Source organism: Drosophila virilis, chromosome 2 (genome assembly GCF_030788295.1).
Source record: "Drosophila virilis strain 15010-1051.87 chromosome 2, Dvir_AGI_RSII-ME, whole genome shotgun sequence".
Taxonomy (NCBI): Eukaryota; Metazoa; Arthropoda; class Insecta; order Diptera; family Drosophilidae; genus Drosophila; species Drosophila virilis.
Genome location: NC_091544.1, coordinates 3,449,335 through 3,466,736, shown reverse-complemented (window position 1 = coordinate 3,466,736; position 17,402 = coordinate 3,449,335). Strand labels below are relative to the sequence as shown.

The window sequence follows — 17,402 nt, the reverse complement described above, 5'->3', positions numbered from 1 at the left end:
ATGAGTATCGGAAAGCATATATTTTAATAATGTATTATAACAAAAGTTAAGAAACGTTATAAATGTCCAGAAGTTAATTTGATCGATTACCCAAAATATCCCAAGAAATATCCATATAGTATATCAATATTACCCTCTCAACAAATGGAACACAACATCAATCACACGCTACTCATGAGTATTCATTATAAATCGTGTCGTATGTTTGTTTGTCATTTGCTGCATTTTGATTTGATAGTATATAGTACTATACAATCATACTTAGTAATGTCTCGGGAATTGCGCGTTGGCTGTGGGGGTGGCGTTGGGCAAGTGTGAGGGTGGGTTAGGCATAAGTTATTGTACAGTAGAGTGCATGCGGAAGGGTGCTGTGCTAAGCCCCTATATATATATATATATATGTATATCGCTGTTGTAGCTGTTGGCTCCCCTGTTGATGCCAGGGCCTGGGAATCAGAGCTGGGACCACGTGTCCCACATTTATTGAAATGGCAGCGGGCAATTTATTATTTATTAGCATATTCCGAAGACCACATTTCTTTCGTTTTGCCTGCTCAATATTGTTGTTGAAGTTGTTGCCGTTGTCGCTGTTGTTGTTGTTATTGTTGTTGTTGCTGTTGTTATCTTATTTATGCTACTTACATTTTATATCAATTTCTGTTTGCGCCTTTATTGTTACCTTTTGGGCTGGCTGCTGCCGCTGCTTGGGCTTGTGCGGCATGCTATTGTGTATGATTGTTGTGCCTGTTGCCTTACCTTAAATCGGGTAGCATTTGGATTTGCATTGGCAGCAGCAGCAGCAGGAAAAGAGAAAAGAAATACCTAATATGCATAGATGGCACGTATAATAAATGTATATACAAATATATATGTATATATGTATATATATATGGTTTATTTTATATATCTACATAAGTATTCAAAAACTGCGGAAAGGAATTTCCATTAAAATGTCTCTTATCTTCTTCTCATTCCTTCTTTTTATTGCTCTCAATGACGTGCGCGCCGTTCCCTGCTTTTCAACATATTGTTTTTCCTCTTTTATATTCATTTTTCTTTTTAATATTATATTTTCTCCGTTTTTGTTCTATTTTATTTTTTATTTGCGTTTCGCATTCGTTTCGATTCGCAATTGTCATTTTCCTTCGCGAATTGCGCAGATCTCAATTCAGCGTATTTCTTAACCGTCAGATGTTTCCCACTATAAGACTGAGTATTTAGTTTAAAATACAGGAAAATATTTAAAATAAAAGAAAGGTTAAACAACAACAAACTAATAATACATACAGACAGACAGCAGCATGTCAAAGTCAATCTGTTAAAGATGTTGTTAACATATGAAGCCTCGTCGTGTTCAATGGGCAAAGAGTTACTAAACACTGGCTGAAAATAACTCAAAACACAGAGGCTATATCTATTCGTAGGGCAACAAATTCACTCGATCTAGCATCTTAAGAATACTGACCGCACCTGTCTAAGCAAATGGTTTCAATATCCCTCACCGACCAGCTGTCTATTGGGCTAATTAACTATGTAAATGTTGAAAGGACATGATACAAATTGTAAAGAAAATCAAAAAAGTAGAGTCAACTTCGGGCTGCCGAAGATTAAATACCCTTGCAGACATTTAAATTGTTGCGAACGTGTTGTAATTGATTTTTTAAAAACTAAATATGTATGTATTTTTATTGAATGTAGATATCTTCAAAATTAAAATATCTGTTGTATTTATGGAAGCTGTGGTCCGAATTTCATGAAATCTGGCTGAAACGCTTGAAAATTAATTAAAGCAAAGTATTTGTCTCCAGTTGGATTATTAAATTTTCACAAATATGGGAGACAACAAATGAAATTATTAACCGATTGTTCAGTCTAAAAGCAAGTTAGGTTAGATTTTTGTTTTTCGAATTGGTCAACATATAAGATACTTAATGCATGGCCAATCGTCGTTAGGCTAACTCTCAGTTACGCTCTTCAAAGTATAAACTGTACCATGTTTAACTTGCTTATTAGGGAATAAAGATATGTACTTCATTGGGCAAATATCTGCAGGGATATATATAAATATGAAAACATCTTTAATACACACTCAGAGTCCCTCCCGGTATTTTATAAAGCGAAAACAAAATGAAGATGTATTAAACATTCCTGTGCCGCCATTTTGCGGCGTCCAGTATTCACATACTGTATAAGTATTGTTGTCTTTCGATGTTTACAAGGTCGTATGTATGTATGTATATGTTATATGTATATGTATCTGAGGCAGTGTCTATTATTGTAAATTATTGTTATAGTTATATTTAACACTGTGCGACAGGCACACGAAAAGGTCCAACTACGCAACTAAATAGTACTCACAGATAAATATCATACTACTTACTTGGAGTCTCACAAGGTACAAATAAGCCAAAAAACAAAAAAGTTAATGTCTGGCCAACTATTATACTAACTATTGAATGTTGAACAAACTTTCACTACAACTAGGATTTTAAGTATGTGTTATGTTACATCTATTGGAAATCAATTTGTTAATAGTTAATTGAATGGGAGAGTGGTTGCTTTTGGAAGAGTTAGCTTTTTGATTTGATCAGTTGGTTTATTTTCTTGGTCGTTAGTTAATGTTAGTCATTATATAATACATGCGGCTAGATAAATGGAATAATGGAGTATGCATTTTTGATGTCAATAAATGAAATCTAAATGTTCTAAACGTAACTGCGTGCACTTATTTCGTGTATGCTTCAAGGAGCGGGAATATAAAGATTATTATTGAGAGATATCATAATAGACAGGGTTTTCTTTCTTTTTACGCGTGGTTTCAAAACGTTTACATTGATTACTCGGTGTGCATCCTTTATGTTTTGTCCATTTTGTTTTCATTGTAAGTTCTCTCATTGTTTCCTTTCGTTCTTGTTAAACGTCCTTGTCTCTGTTTCGCCACGCCGTACACTCGTTTTTAAGTACGCCGTAACCGTTGTGTGCAGCTCATTCCATCCATCAAGCAAATTGGCCAGAGCAACGCAATTGCACCTCATCATCAGACAGCGACATTGCTAATTGGCTAACAAAGTGCTGGCGGGCCTGTACCTGTACCTGTACGTGTACGTAATGTTAAGAAAAAAAAAAAAAAAACAAGCTGGTTGCCATAGCACCAAACATGTCATCATGTGCACAACCAACATTCAACAGCATATCAACATCCACAACAGACCACACACTCAAACTCAAATTCAAACTCAAACGCAAACTCAAACGCACTCAATTAACGTCGCACATTGCAAATTTGTGTTTCATGCTTGTGTGTGAAGCTGTTCCCACCACCAACAAAACTAAAAACTAAATGAAAAACCCAAAAATCCAAAATCCAATAGCAGCGCGGCACACAGACACCGGAACGTGTGGCGCCCGGAGCACGTTATTCCTATCAGCAAATGCTGGAGAGCCAGGAGGAGAGCCGTGTGCCAGAGCCCACAACAACGCCCAAGAAGGCGGAGCCAGTGTATATCATAGACGATGAGGATGACGATGAGGACGACATTGATGCAATTGCGGAGGAGGATGAATCCTCGCCGCCCGTCGACATACAGTCGCCGCCTTCGTACGCCGACACCGACTCCGATTGCTTTGAGCGTCCGCGCGGACGCTACACCAGCGATTCGGAGAGCGATTGCCGGCCCTATAAGCCGTCACGGTCCGGGCGCAGCACGCCCGAGTACGCGGGTGGCCATCGAAAGTCCGTCAGTTTCGATCTGAGTGGAGACGAGCGCTCCAAGTCGGATTATGAGCGCTCGCGTTCCCGCACGCCAGATCGCTTCTCGCGCGCCTATGACTCGGAGCAGGATACGCGCACAAAGGCCTTGGGTCGCATGCCGCGCAAGGGTATACTGCGCGCTACCAGTCCCAGCTCCTCGGCCAGCTCCACGCTGGAGCGTCGTCCGGAAAAGCCGCCGCCCATTGTTCCGACCGTAGCGCGCATACGCGAGGTAGAATCACCACAGCTGCAGCGTGTCTCCCGCGCCACATCGCCCGAGCGACCGGGTGAGCTGGAGCGCGAGAATCCCTTCCGTCAGGTGGAGCCATATGAAGATGATGAATACACGCAAATTGCCAAGGCAATCAGCATGTCGCCGCGCTCACCGCGTGATCAGTTCTTCTTTGGCACCTCACGCTCTAACGAGGATCTGATCGAGCAGTCGCATTCCAGTGGTCGCAGCACGCCCAGCACGGTCATCTCGAAGTCGACGGAGAACTTGACGGGCGCCCGGCCCAAAGTGCCGCCGCCCACGCTGCCCAAGCCGCAGCTCAAAAAGGCCGATCTGGTGCGCAACGTGGCGCTCGAGACCTTCCAGGCCACCGATGTGGGCCAGGGTGATTTTGCGGTGTTCGAGCACGACGCCAGCACCAATACCATACACCAGGTGGCCAAGCTGCCCGTTCGCCTGGCCACCAAGTCGTCCTCCAGGCCACGCGAGAGCCCGCCGCCGCCGCCCGTCAACTACTCGACGCTGCCCAAATCACCGCTGCCCAAGCTGGCGGCTTCGCTGTTAGAGGAATCGGTCTATATGGAGGCACTACCGCCAGCACAGCGGCGTCCAAATGATTTCGTTCACGAGAACTCACCGGACAATATATTGGTAACGCCGGAGCAGCATCGGGATTTCCTGTTGCGCGAGAACGAGATGAGGAATCAGCTGCGCGCTCCCTACGAGCCGGCGCCGCCCATACCCATAGCAGCCGGCAGCGGCGGGGGCGACAACAGCAACTATGCGGTAAACAACCCTTTTCTAGATTGTTGCGACACTGACATTGACAGCCTGCCACTGCCCCCACCACCCCCAATATCAATGCCACCAACACCGACAAGCGCCGAACCACCCGCACCGCCCGCCCAGCATTCATCAGCACGTCATTTGCATGAGCCGCCACTAACCGCTGTCGCCACTAACGCAACAACATCTTATTCTCCCATTGCCAATGCTAACAACTATCTGATGGATGCCGCGCCGCTGCCGCTGCCGCAGCAGCTGCTGTTGGGGCCCGCAACGCCCGCACAAATCTTTCCCGCGGCCCAAATACTGCCCGTGCAATATGCCAGCCTGCCGCAGCCGCAACAGCCCAATAAACTTCGGTTGGGCGGTGCGGCCTCGCCGCCGCAGCCCGTGTTCAACGTGCTGCTGCGGCCCGGCGATCAGCGCCAGGTGGCGGCTGCCCAAGGTGGCGGCTCCTCCACAGCCGGGTCGCTTTATCTGCAGGCGTCACAGTTACCGGTGAGTGAAACGCGTGTTGCTGTCTCAACGTCCACGCCCGTTGCCACGCCCAAGTCGCCCTCCTATGCCACCATGAAGTTCCCAACGTTCTCGGAAATTCTGGTCAGCCCAGACTCAAATAGCAATTACCAGAACATGACCACAGCTCGCGTTGACATATCGAACTCATCGCTGGGCACCAGCAGCTCCTTCTCCATTAACTCCTCCAACTCGTCGCTGCTGACAAAGACCGCATCTGCGGTTGCTGCGCCCTACAGCAGTTACTATGAGACAGCCGAGGAAATCTATTCGACCATCGAAGAGGAGGCCATTTATAGTAATACCGCGTTCTTTGATTCCCGTCGCAGTAGCGACACCTCCCTAAATTGTCGCGCCTCCACCTCGCCCACTCCGCCGCCCTTGCCACCAAAGCGACCGCTAAAGCCCAGCAAGCTGCGCACAGCGCCGCCGCCTCCTGTGGCCCAGAAGCCGCACGGTCTGCGTGGCATGGGCAACCTTAAGCTGCGTTCGCAGTCACAGCCACAGCTTTTAACAACAACAGCACCCTCCACGCCCCGAATGCCCCAAACGCCCACAACGCCAAGTGGCAAGGAGACGACCGTGTAGCCCACTTTCGAAATGTCCACTTGAGCTAGCTCTGGCTCTGCCTGGCGTCTGTGCCTGTTGCTTTCTGGGTCAAGCTGGCGACGCTTCTTAAGTGCTCCCTAGTTAACTGCCTCAATTGCATTACCACAAACCAACTGCCCCCTGCCGCCGCACAGTTCACGACCAGGGCCTCGTGCATTTTAATTAAAATCCAACACCTTTTTAGCCATCAATTAAAAGTGCAACAGCAAATTGAGCAGCGTCGTGCAGACGCTGCTGTAGCTTTCAATATTTTTATTTGATTGATTGCTTGCCGGCAACCAACCGAGTTGTGGTTGGGGTGGCGGGCGGACAACTACTGCAACCTGCCGCATATCACCTGCAACCTGCAATCCGCCGCATCTGTCTTCCTAATTAGATGCGACTTTTTGTTGACTTTGGCGCCAGCCACCACACCTGCCAAATTCCTGCTGACACACAGCACAGACAGTCCGTGAACAGTTCAAGCTAAATGTGCGCACCCAACCGCCGCCCCTAAGCACCTCAATCAACATTCAGCTTACTCTCTTTCTCTATTTCTTTTTTTTTCTATCGCTTCCTCCCTCTCGCTCGCACGCTCGCTCTCTCTATCTGCTTTTGGTCGAGTTTAATTTGACGTTGATTGAAACGTTCGTTGCTTAAAGCGCTGCAGTTACCTCCCGCCCGCTCGATTCCTTTCTCTTTTATTTCACAACTTGGCGAACACGAATAAAAACCAACGAGAAAATTGAAGTAAAATCCACACATACACACACCTATACACAAGGCAGACACACAAATTACAAAAAATACAAATGCAATTTTTACAAATTTTACAATTTATATAGTTAATTTTTGCGTAGAGCTCTTAAGTTGATTTTAATGCTAATTTATTTTGACTAACCAAACAAGTTGAATATTTTTTTTAAATACCTATCTTAAATAAACGATTCTGTGTAATTCGACATGTTGGCTTTCACTCTTTCATTTTGTGTTGTCCCCACCCAGTTGATATGAGCTTATCTAAACGATAAGTTATGCTCTGCGTAACCTTGGCTAATTCACCTGAGCTGTACTGGTTCGCAACTTGGCTAACTGAACATGCCACGCCCCACGCCCCTGCTGCACGCTACGTGCCGCACGCTTTGGCGCCCGGCGCTGCACTGATTTGCCGCTTTGGGCAATGCGACGCAGTTGGCCTCAGCTTTGAGCCAACTCGCAGACTCGCAGTCTTATCTTATCAGTTGACACTGTTAATTGCGATACGCGATAAGCGCTGCCAATGTCTGTGTATTGATAACACACTAACACACACTAACATAAAACTCAAACACAGACACTTGAGTGGTGAAGGGGGGAATTATTCAATAGCTTATTGGCTTTTAATGCGCTGACCAGAACTGCTTGACCCGTCTGCACATGCAGCTGCTGCTGCTGCTGCAGTTGGTTGCGCTTGTGGCCATTTTCTCAACACTTTCATGGCTCAATAAATTTCTATTAGCTCGTCCGCCGTTCGTCCTGGCAGGGTGCATGGCATAGGTTATAAAGGAGCCGGTCGCCGCTCGTCGTTGCTGTTGCTTCAATCTAAGTACGAGTATCGAGTTTAATTGAAAATCGAAAAATCCGATACGAAATTAATTTCTTTACTAAAAATACAGCTGACCGGATCCTTGGCTGCCAGCTGCCGGCTCCTGGCTGTTGCCTGATGGCTTTTGTATATGTAGCTGCGTACTTGACTTGTCCTCAGGGGGAGTTGGGAATTGGGTGGATTAGCTGCTGATATCGCTTTTCCATGCACTTGTCGTTAGTCGGTCGCTTGCTGCTCTCCTTTATTTATGAGCCTGGCCTTGTGTGTTGGCCATTGTAGCGCGTTCGAGTGTGCGTGCGTGTGTGTGTGTTATTCATGCAAGCCAAAGGATAAGGTTGCAATTTGTGCAGTTTAACGCTGGCTTTTGCTCTTGCTCTTGCTCTTACTACTGCCGTTTAATGACTTTGTCGTCGTTACAGCAGCCGCCCACACACACTCGCGCCCCTCCCCCACCTTTCTTACCCTGCAGGCATTGGCCTTCTCATATTGCCTAAACCGAAGAAATTGCTTGAAAGCATAAAACCGACAGTACATGACTTTGGATGATAAATTGCCTGACCCAGTCCAGTTCTGCCCTCTGTGCTCTGCTGGGCTCATACCAGCCGCCACAGCTGTAATTTGCGTCCCCGCGCCCGTAAATTATATGCCTTGGGGCAAAAACAATGCGTTGATTCCCTCCTTTTGTTGGTCATTTCGTGAGCTGCTCCTAACATCCTTCTGTTGCTGTTTCTGCCCCGCTGCCGCGTACGCGTCCCTGTTGCTGGCGTGTCAGACTAACAAATGCTCCACCATCGTTCCATGTGCTTTTTAATAAACTTGTGCAGTGCCATCAATTTGGTTTATGGTCGTTTCGGATTTCTTTGACGTTCATTTTGAAAACTGCAGTTTTTCCAGTCGTTTAATTGAAAATAGACAACGCGAGTCAAGTTTTTGACTATTGACTTTTTGTTTGTTTTGGGTACTCATTGAATGCTTTTTTTATTTTTTATGACTTGCTAACAAAAGGTTTTGCATTTTTCCAGCTATCACCTGCGGCCGAGCATGAGAAGGCCATGGCCACACCAACACCCACAAAAGTGCCTAAATCGGTATCCGATAAAAAACGATTCTTTGAGTCTGCCATGGAGGATCAACACAAGCCCACACAAAAGACAGGTGAGTTGGTGTCTAACTGCAAAGAGAAAACAACACAACCAACACATCAAACAAGCAAGAGTAGTTCAGTTGGCAGTGACCGACTAGAAGATGCCCTGCACCCAGCGGCGAGCTGCCGTTCATCAATTCGCATATGCAAAAAAGGCTGAATTATTCTATCGTTATTTAGAGGAGTTCGTTCATTCGATAGTTGATGTCATTTCAGATGACGATGTAGATTTTTCCATGTGGTCAGAGTACATAATCTTAACACATATCTCAGTATATATAAATTCTCTAGCTTCCATAGAGGAGTGGCATACAAATCTATATACTCTTTTCACTTTTTTGAACGAGTATAAAAATTCTGTTGCGCACAAGATACACAATAATAAGATGAAAATGAAGCTCTTAGCTCTCAGTGGTTGGTTGACGGGCCGCGTATCCATTGCTTCTTGTGTCTTGTGCTGGCAATTCTTATCAGGTTTTTGCTCAGTGGCTTGTGTAATTAGAAAAGGAGGCGTGCGACTGTACGTAGCGCCTGCCTCGGTAGAATTTGCATGACAAAGAAACGTCAAAGGAGGTAAGAGTAAGACTGAGGGAGAGGGCGAGAGAAAGAGAGCCTTCACAAGGCTGCGGTTGACGTGCGCAACTGCAGTCAGGGATTAATGCTAACCACGGAGGCGTTGGCTAGTGCAACAGCACGGCTTTTTTTTATTTAACTAATTTATATATATTTTTTTACTAGCTTTAAGTAAAGGGGATTTGATGGACGAGGGGGGTGTGGGCGGTTGGCGGTCTGCACTTTCAGCGCAATAAAATGTAGGCGGCTTTAAGTGAAGGGTGGTTAACTAAAGTGGTTTTACTTCTTCCTATAAATTGCAGATAAAGTTTTTTCGTTCCTGTCAAAGGACGAAGTCGAAAAGTTACGGCAGGAAGAGGAAAAGAAAATTGCAACACTGCGTCGTGATAAGAAATCCCGATTATTAGATGCTGCCAATGACAACATTGACAAGGACGACGATGCCAGGCATCCTGATAACAGGCAACAGGATACCGCTGACAACAGCAGCAGCAGCGAGTACAACAGCGACGACGACGTCGACGACGACGACGAGGACCACAACGAACTGCAGGCAAGCGGCCGCAAGGATGTCGTTGACAATGTCGTGCGGGCACAGTTCGATGATGCGGAGGACATGAGGTAAGTGCGCTTCAGAGCAAAGTCTTATTGGATCATTGGTGCTTGCGCTCTTTTTTGCATTTTATGTTACATTTCAATGCACAGACACGTCCACAATTGGTCACTCCACAACACAATTATGATAATGACACACACACACACACACACCCGCACACTTCCACACATATTAGCTATAATCCAAGGTGTTTGTGCATTTGTCTTATCTATTTGCTTTATGTTAAGTTTTAGGCATTGGTAAAGTTTTCGACTGCTGCCTTTTGGTTTGGTGCTGGTGCCGGTGCAAAGAAAAAAAGCTTTGATTTATGTTGCTCTTAAATTAAATTATCCATAAGCATCTGTCTATCTCTTTCTCTCTCTGACACACATACACACAGACACAAACATATATCGTAGTTCATATTTTTTCACTCCACATGCCGCACATCCAGCCAATTGACGGAGCTGATCATCATTATCGAAACGTAGTGTGTATGTTATAAGCATTTATAAGCAAGTTAAATAAGTAGCCCTTACATGTAGTTATATATCATATATCTATATTAAGTACCCACACTTGAGCATATAAACACCCAAGGCGGTTTAAGTTTTAAGTAGCACTTAGGCGTTGTCTGGACTCGTAAATCGCAGAGGAGCCTCTGAGGCGTTTTGCCACTTAAAAACATGTTATGCCTCTTATGCGTGCCTCATATTTCTTGAGCCAACAGGCAGAGAGATAGAACGAGAGCGAGAAGGAGAATGAGAGCAGGTTCTGTTTTAATATATCCATCCAGTGGCGCATAACTCGACATTATCTATAAAAGGCACTGGCATACAGCTTCGACTGGTAGCAGCCAAATTTATTCTCGCATTACGGCGCTTTGTGTGTTTATTTTGCAGCACATCGCGTATACGCAATGTTCTCCCATGCCCGCGAGCTGCTCGATTGGCAGAGTTTTGCTTTTGTGCACTGGCTGAAAATTCAATTCCCGCCGGCCCAATGCCAGCTGTTTTCGCAATTGGTTAACTTCATTTTTCAAGCAAGCCGCAAATTGCGTTCGAGGCGCCTCCCACGCAGCCAGCATTAATGGCAAACGGGCAACTGAAAAGGTCGCGTCGTGGGCGGATACAACACGCGCTCAGCACGAGCTAGGCATAATTTAGGCAGTGCGTACATTTCAATTTATGCGTGGGCATAATTCTGCTCCTAAAGAATCTCTCTGATCCTTTTCGAGTGCAACTCGAGAACTGTATTGAAAAAAATAATAATCGTGGCGTGGCGACTTAGTTTGTTAACATACAAAATCGCTGTCAGTGTCATTCGCAGTTGCATGCAACATGTAGCAGCCGCAACGCGCAAGCTTTTGCCAACTCCACCAAGCTGTTGCTGGCTTAAATATAAGTATCTCTATGTATGTACCTCTCATGTATGTCAGAAGGCAACTGGGAGCCACTGCTGATGTCATTCCCATTCCCGTTGGCCTCCAGCACCCTTCAAGCAGGTTGTTATTTTTTTTTTATACCCTGAACCCATTAAAAATGGGTATAAGGGTATATTGAATTAGTGCGAAATCCAAATGTATGTAACAGGCAGAAGGAAGCATCTCCGACCCCATAAAGTATATATATTCTTGATCAGCATCAGTAGCCGAGTAGATCTAGCCATGTCCGTTTGTCTGTCCTTCCTTCCGTCCGTCCGTATGTATGAACGCAAGGATCTCAGAACCTATAAGAGCCAGAGACTTGAAATTTTAGATGTAGCTGCTCCTAGTTACCGCGCAGGTCGAGTTTATTTCCGATAATCGATAACTTACTCCGTTTCCAAGAAATCGATAAAAATCGATATCGATATCCTGTTTGTCAGCAAACTTGACATATAGCTTCTAAAATAGAATATATATCTGCATTTGATGTTGGAAGAAGAGGTTTGAGGGTATCCCCTAGTCGGGAGCTCCCGACTAGAACCTCTTACTTGTTTTTTGTTGCTCGACTGTCGTCTGTCCATGCTGTTGGCTGGCGTACCTTTACATGTTTATCAGGCAACGTATGTCTGGCGTGTACCGCCGTCGCCCATGGCGCGTTTGCTTCTAGTTGTTGACTCTGGCAGCATTATGTAATGAGCAACAACAATGTAATTTAATACAATTTTATCCACACTCCAGAGTGTTGAAGGACAACAAAATGGAAACAAACAAACTGAAATAAAGGCATGAAATTGTACCTTTAAGCGTACAAAAAACCAAATACCCTGGCGATTCCCAACTCTCATTAATCGGATATACTACAATATGGTTATTGTTCAATAAAAACGTATGACATGAGTGCCACTTAATTATTAGCACTTGATTTTAAAAATATTTCATTTCACGTCGTTTAAATCAATGTCAGAGTTCACGCTGCACGCAGGTGTCTAATTACCCAACGGGTTCGAGCCTGCAACCCGGGCTAGGGTATCGTAGATATTGGGGCTGGAGTTAATTGCATAACCCTGTTATTGAAATGGCCCATCAATAATAAGGATCGAATTTTCTGCCATCCAAATCCCTGAACTGTGTGGAGTAAATATAAATATAAATACAATCAATTGAAATATTGTGAAATTAATTGCAAAAAGTATATCTGAAAAGTTGCATAGTGACCTATGAAAAGTTTTAACTACATTTTCTTTTGGCTCTTGCTAAATTTGGTTCTGTGTGCTTCTGGCATGTGTTGCAAACAGTCTGACAAAGCTGCATAAACCCTGAAAGTGGCACACAAACAACAAGTCGTGGCATGCACATGAAAGGTTGACAACACGAGATATCATTTAGCGGCACAAAATAACAACTCGCAAGACATCGGAAGCAACCCGCAACCCACAAGGCGCTGTCTGTCTCCAACGCCAGTCGTCGTGTGTTTGCGAATTAAATGTATGAGAAGTGGAGCGGCCGGCAAGGTGGCAGCTATGAAAATATTTAACAAACAAAGAGCCATTATGTACTTTTCATTACGCAAGCGTCTGTAACGTAGCATTAATGGCCTTAGACGTAAACGTAAAGGCAAAGGACAGACAACTAAGCTGATTTGCCAGTAAGAAGCCCAACACTCTTCTACTCTAGTTGAGCCCTTCTTAACTTCAATTCAAATCGCGCGAACTGCTCGTTATGATTTTAATTAATACTCTTAAAGACTTCGGTTAGCTCTGTTTTAAAAACAAGATGTTGTTTATATTACATGACGCACAAAATAACTGGTCTACAAATCAATGACTACCTTGGAGCCAAATTTGCGCAGCTGTCTAAGCCCAAGCCGAGCCGACTGACCAAATGGCTTACAGCCCGAAATTTGCATAAATTTAAATGTGTGTTATTATGTTGGCGTTGTTCGGCCTTGGAGTTCATATCATAAGAAAAGGAGACAAACATGTTAATAACCTATTTACAAATTTTCCAGCAAGAATTTCTATTAGCCTTGTTTTTTTTTTTATTATTATTTATTTTTTTGTTTTGCGCATAAATTTAAGTTGCGGCGTTGCCGTAAAACAGCCAAAAGAACTATGTCCGTTAAAAAACGAAGAAGATATTTTTATATGCTTATATGGCCACATCAAATTAGCCGGCAGAGCAATGTTCTCAATGATCTTTTTGTATTTATATTCAAATTAAACTCGTTTAAATCTATAAAAATGGTGTGTAGCACAAAGGCTCGCTCAGATCCGTGTTTATAAATTCTTTGCCAGCTTCCGTGGCGACAAACTTAACGTTAACGTCAACGTCAACGTCAACGTGAACGTGAACGTCGACGTCGGCATCGATGTCGGCAAAACGCAATCGAATGATTATTTGTGCATTAATCGGCTAATTTATAGTTTGATAATTTATGAACTATTTCTAGTTGCCAGACGCTTAAACGCTTTGGCTAACCGCTTTGCCAGCGGCTGACTGACTCGACGACTCCCTCGCTCTCGCTTTCAATTGGCTTTTGGCCGTTTGGCGCAGCGGTTGCCCTTGAATTAATCGCGACGTCAAGACAATTGGTCAGCTTTGGATTTTGTTTTCTTTGTGTCTTTTTTGTGGTTTTCTTGTTTTTTTTTTTTTTCTTTGGTATTTACATTTATGTACGCAGGTTTGTGAGCGACCACAGCTTCTTGGGCCGCTTTTGTGATTTTATGCAGATGAAAATATTTATGTTTTGTTAATTGCGCATAAATTAATTTATATTTTATGGCGTTGGCGCTACGTTCAGTCCACAAATGGACCGCAGCGCACCGTAGCGCATATGCAAATCCGTGTGTTTTATTTTTGTGTTTCTGATATAAAAGCGTAATTTGACCTTAAGCCAAAATGAGGGCGTTAATGGTGCTCTTTAAATATATGTGTGCGTGTCTAGCTATTTCTGTTGCTCTTCTTCGCATACAATTATTGTTTTTTTCAGTTGTATTTCGATTGTTTTTTGTACATTTTGTTTGTTGCTGTTGGCGCATAAATATTAATTAAAGTTGGAAAAACCATGACAACATTAAGTGGAAAAGAATAAGCGAGAGCAACTTAGCCGCAGCAGCAACAGCACCACCACCAAAACAAAACCTAAAGGCAGTTGAACATTTACTTGGCCCCCCACAATGAGATTTCCTTCTATATTTTTGTTTTCAATTATTATTTATCTAATTGCTTTTCTTATCCGTACCTGTGTACCTGCAAGCCCGGTAACAATGCACCTGTTTAATTGTACATCACAAAAACTTTCTGTTTCTGCTTCTCACCAACTTTTTTCAGGAATCCACTTGACGAAATTGAAGCAGTATTTAGAAGCTAATACTAAACTAAGTTCTGACACACACACACACACAGTAATGAAGATGTGACACGTTTATTGACTAAGTTCCGATATCTAGCCAAATAGATACGTAGCCTATATGAATATACTTATTAACAATTTCTAAGCGAGAGAATTTGACTAAACTTAGTTACTGCCTCACACGATAAACTAACTAACTGCATTCTACATTTACTATGAACACCCATTTTTATATGCAGCAAAGTTTTATATTGTTAGCGACTACGCAACTCAAGATACTTTAATATACTATGTATTGCAGCAGAAGAAGATCGCACGCCCACATAATAAGCATAGTGTTAATGTTGACCTTTTTTTTTTCAACTTTTACGATATGTTATTTCTCTTTTCAATTCGCTCCAAACTTTTACATAAAACGAAACGAAAAAAGAACTGCAGCGTTGTTCACTTCACCAGCACTTGAAATGCTTTTACACACCTCTGCCACACTCATACACCTGCAGCGGTTTTAAAGTACTCACTCACACACACAGACATACACACAGTTATACACGCCCACTTACTGACTCACTTGCCGCCCTTAGCGCCAGGGGCCATGTTATTAGCATATACTACCACACGCGTTTAGTATTTGAAAAAAACTGGAGAAAATATAAAATTAAAAATAATGATTTTTAGAGCAGGACAAGGAGTCTAATTAAAATGCTCTAGGCACGTTTAGCTGTGCACACAGAGAAACGGAAGTGGAGAGAGAAAGAGAGAGAAAGGAAAAGGAATTAAAGTGCCTAGTTATATATGAGTAATTCCTGACTATATAGTTACATTTGCGTATTCAATTGTTCAGTTCTAGAAGCCGTCGTTTGTCATTGTTTTAATTTTAAAGACAACTCGACAAATTTTCATAAACTAACTAAGCAAATAATACAAACTTGTTGGGTGAAATCTAGTTGAAGTTTGAAGTTGAAACAGTTTTAGTCATGTTTCGTGTTTAACTGCAGTATTTGGTTTTATCTGCGACGATTCGATGCGCAGCTCCTGAAAAGATACTCCCGCAAAAGCATGCATGTTAAGTTTATGAAATCGAGTACGTTGTTGTAGTCAGCGTTAAATTTTTTAATTATATATTTTATAAATATTTATATGATTGTATATGTATCAATATAATTACAAACAGACACACACACACTCACACGAATTAAGTGTTCTATATATGTACTACGTTTACGAAATCCATGCATCATCATCAACAACATCCACAACTATTTATGCTCACACATTGCCAATGCATTTCCTGAATAACATGTGCCATATATCTTATATATGAATGTATGTATTTTTTGTTACTTCGCATCATAACGGAAATATGTCTATAAATAAATGAAAAACAAAATCAATTTCGATTTATTGCAGTTTGTCATACATTCTACATATTAACTAACAAACAAATATATCTCGGTTATGGTTATTCATTTTGATTTACTTAATCTCGACCAAATTATTGAAAACCAAGAACTAGTAGCAAAACGAATTCCAAGTAAAAGTACATTGTAAAAAGTTATAAGGACACTCTATACATAAATCTGTCAATTGCAAAAGTTCAACGCGTTTAAATACTATATATATAAAATGGTCGGATTGTCCCGCTGGGGCGGAATGCCAGCATGTCTGGTGGTGCCCTCTGGAGTGCCTGCGCAAAGTTCATTTAAAAGTCGAAAGGACAAATGAATGAATAAAGCGAGCCGAGCAAATGGCAGCGCCGAATTGTTAAAAAAAAAAGAGAGAGAAGAAAAATAGTATAACAAGTGCAGCTTGGCCGGGTCAAGCCTGGCCGCACTTAGCCAACACTGCAGCTGCGCCTTACTATGCGCTTCTCAGCCGTGACAGCTGCTGCTCACTCGTAGGTGGCTGAGCTTCTCGCCGCCGACGGCGGCGTGTGAACTGGAATACATAAATCACTCAAGCTGAAGTTGCAGCCACGCTGATTCAGCTGCAATAATTTCGCATTAAGCTTGAACCGAAAGTGTGTAGCAATTTGTTTAAGACAAAAGCCACTTGCAGCAAGTTCTTAAAAAAAACAAGAAAGCGTGCTCTAGTCAAAAGTGTTCGACTAGCAGCTACCCTAAAATCACTCAGACTATGGAAAATGAGTACGTACTTGAATACGCTCTTAATTGTCCGATCCTTATAAAAAGTTATAAGTGTGGCATAAATGTGATATTGAAAAGTCTATTTATACCAAATTCCAAAAACCCATTTTCTTCAGTTTTGAGTGCAATACTCTACAACTGCCCATTAATTTCAAATTGGTGGATCTGCCTCTTATGCTTCATTCAGCCAAAGGAGAACCTTCTACCTTCTGCACTTTCAGCATGATACCCTTTGTGTCCAATATCAATGGGTTAGGATATAAAAATCGGGCCACAAAGTTCTTCAGTGGCAGACTTAGGCAACGCGAGCATAGCCAGGGGAGGAGAAGTTGAAGGGGGTGCGTGGAATGCCACTGGCGGATGAAACCTTATTGCAAATAGTTTTAGTGTGCTCACTTTTAAAATTAATTTTGCATACATACGTATATATTTGTATAGTGCTATATATATATGGATATGTAAAGCGGGATGGCAACGCAAATTTTACGACTTAGCCGACTTGCAAGTACTCATGGCTTATGCCATGCCTGGGCCAGATTGTCTCGAGCCTTGGGTCTGGCTCTGACTCTGTACTCCTGTTCCTCATTCTCCATGCCCTGTGCCTGCGTCTGTGCATCGCCTCAGTGCCTTGGTTGTCTGCCTTAACACGCTAATCTCCAGATGCCATGTTATTGCACTTGTTGGCAAAGTTGTTTAAAAAGTGATTT

General features: G+C 43.0%; 1 protein-coding gene across 20 annotated transcripts in view; it reads left to right on the top strand.

Annotated features, from left to right (window-relative positions):
* The window catches only part of scrib (scribble planar cell polarity protein), a 70,745-nt gene that overhangs the window by 46,393 nt on the left and 6,950 nt on the right, over positions 1 to 17,402 (top strand). For 14 of the 20 annotated variants that reach the window (XR_004304921.2, XM_032439348.2, XM_032439339.2 and 11 more), the window contains 4 exons: positions 3,372 to 4,769; positions 5,025 to 5,267; positions 8,481 to 8,613; positions 9,478 to 9,796. Coding sequence is in view for 19 of the 20 variants with exons in the window: in XM_032439348.2 (XP_032295239.1) it covers positions 3,372 to 4,769; positions 5,025 to 5,267; positions 8,481 to 8,613; positions 9,478 to 9,796 (2,093 nt within the window). In the remaining variant the exon portion in view is untranslated. Of the gene's footprint in view, positions 1 to 1,160; positions 3,136 to 3,371; positions 6,778 to 8,480; positions 8,614 to 9,477; positions 9,797 to 14,526; positions 15,949 to 17,402 lie in introns of those variants that run through there. The other 6 variants (XM_032439352.2, XM_032439340.2, XM_032439344.2 and 3 more) reach the window with 6 other exon arrangements.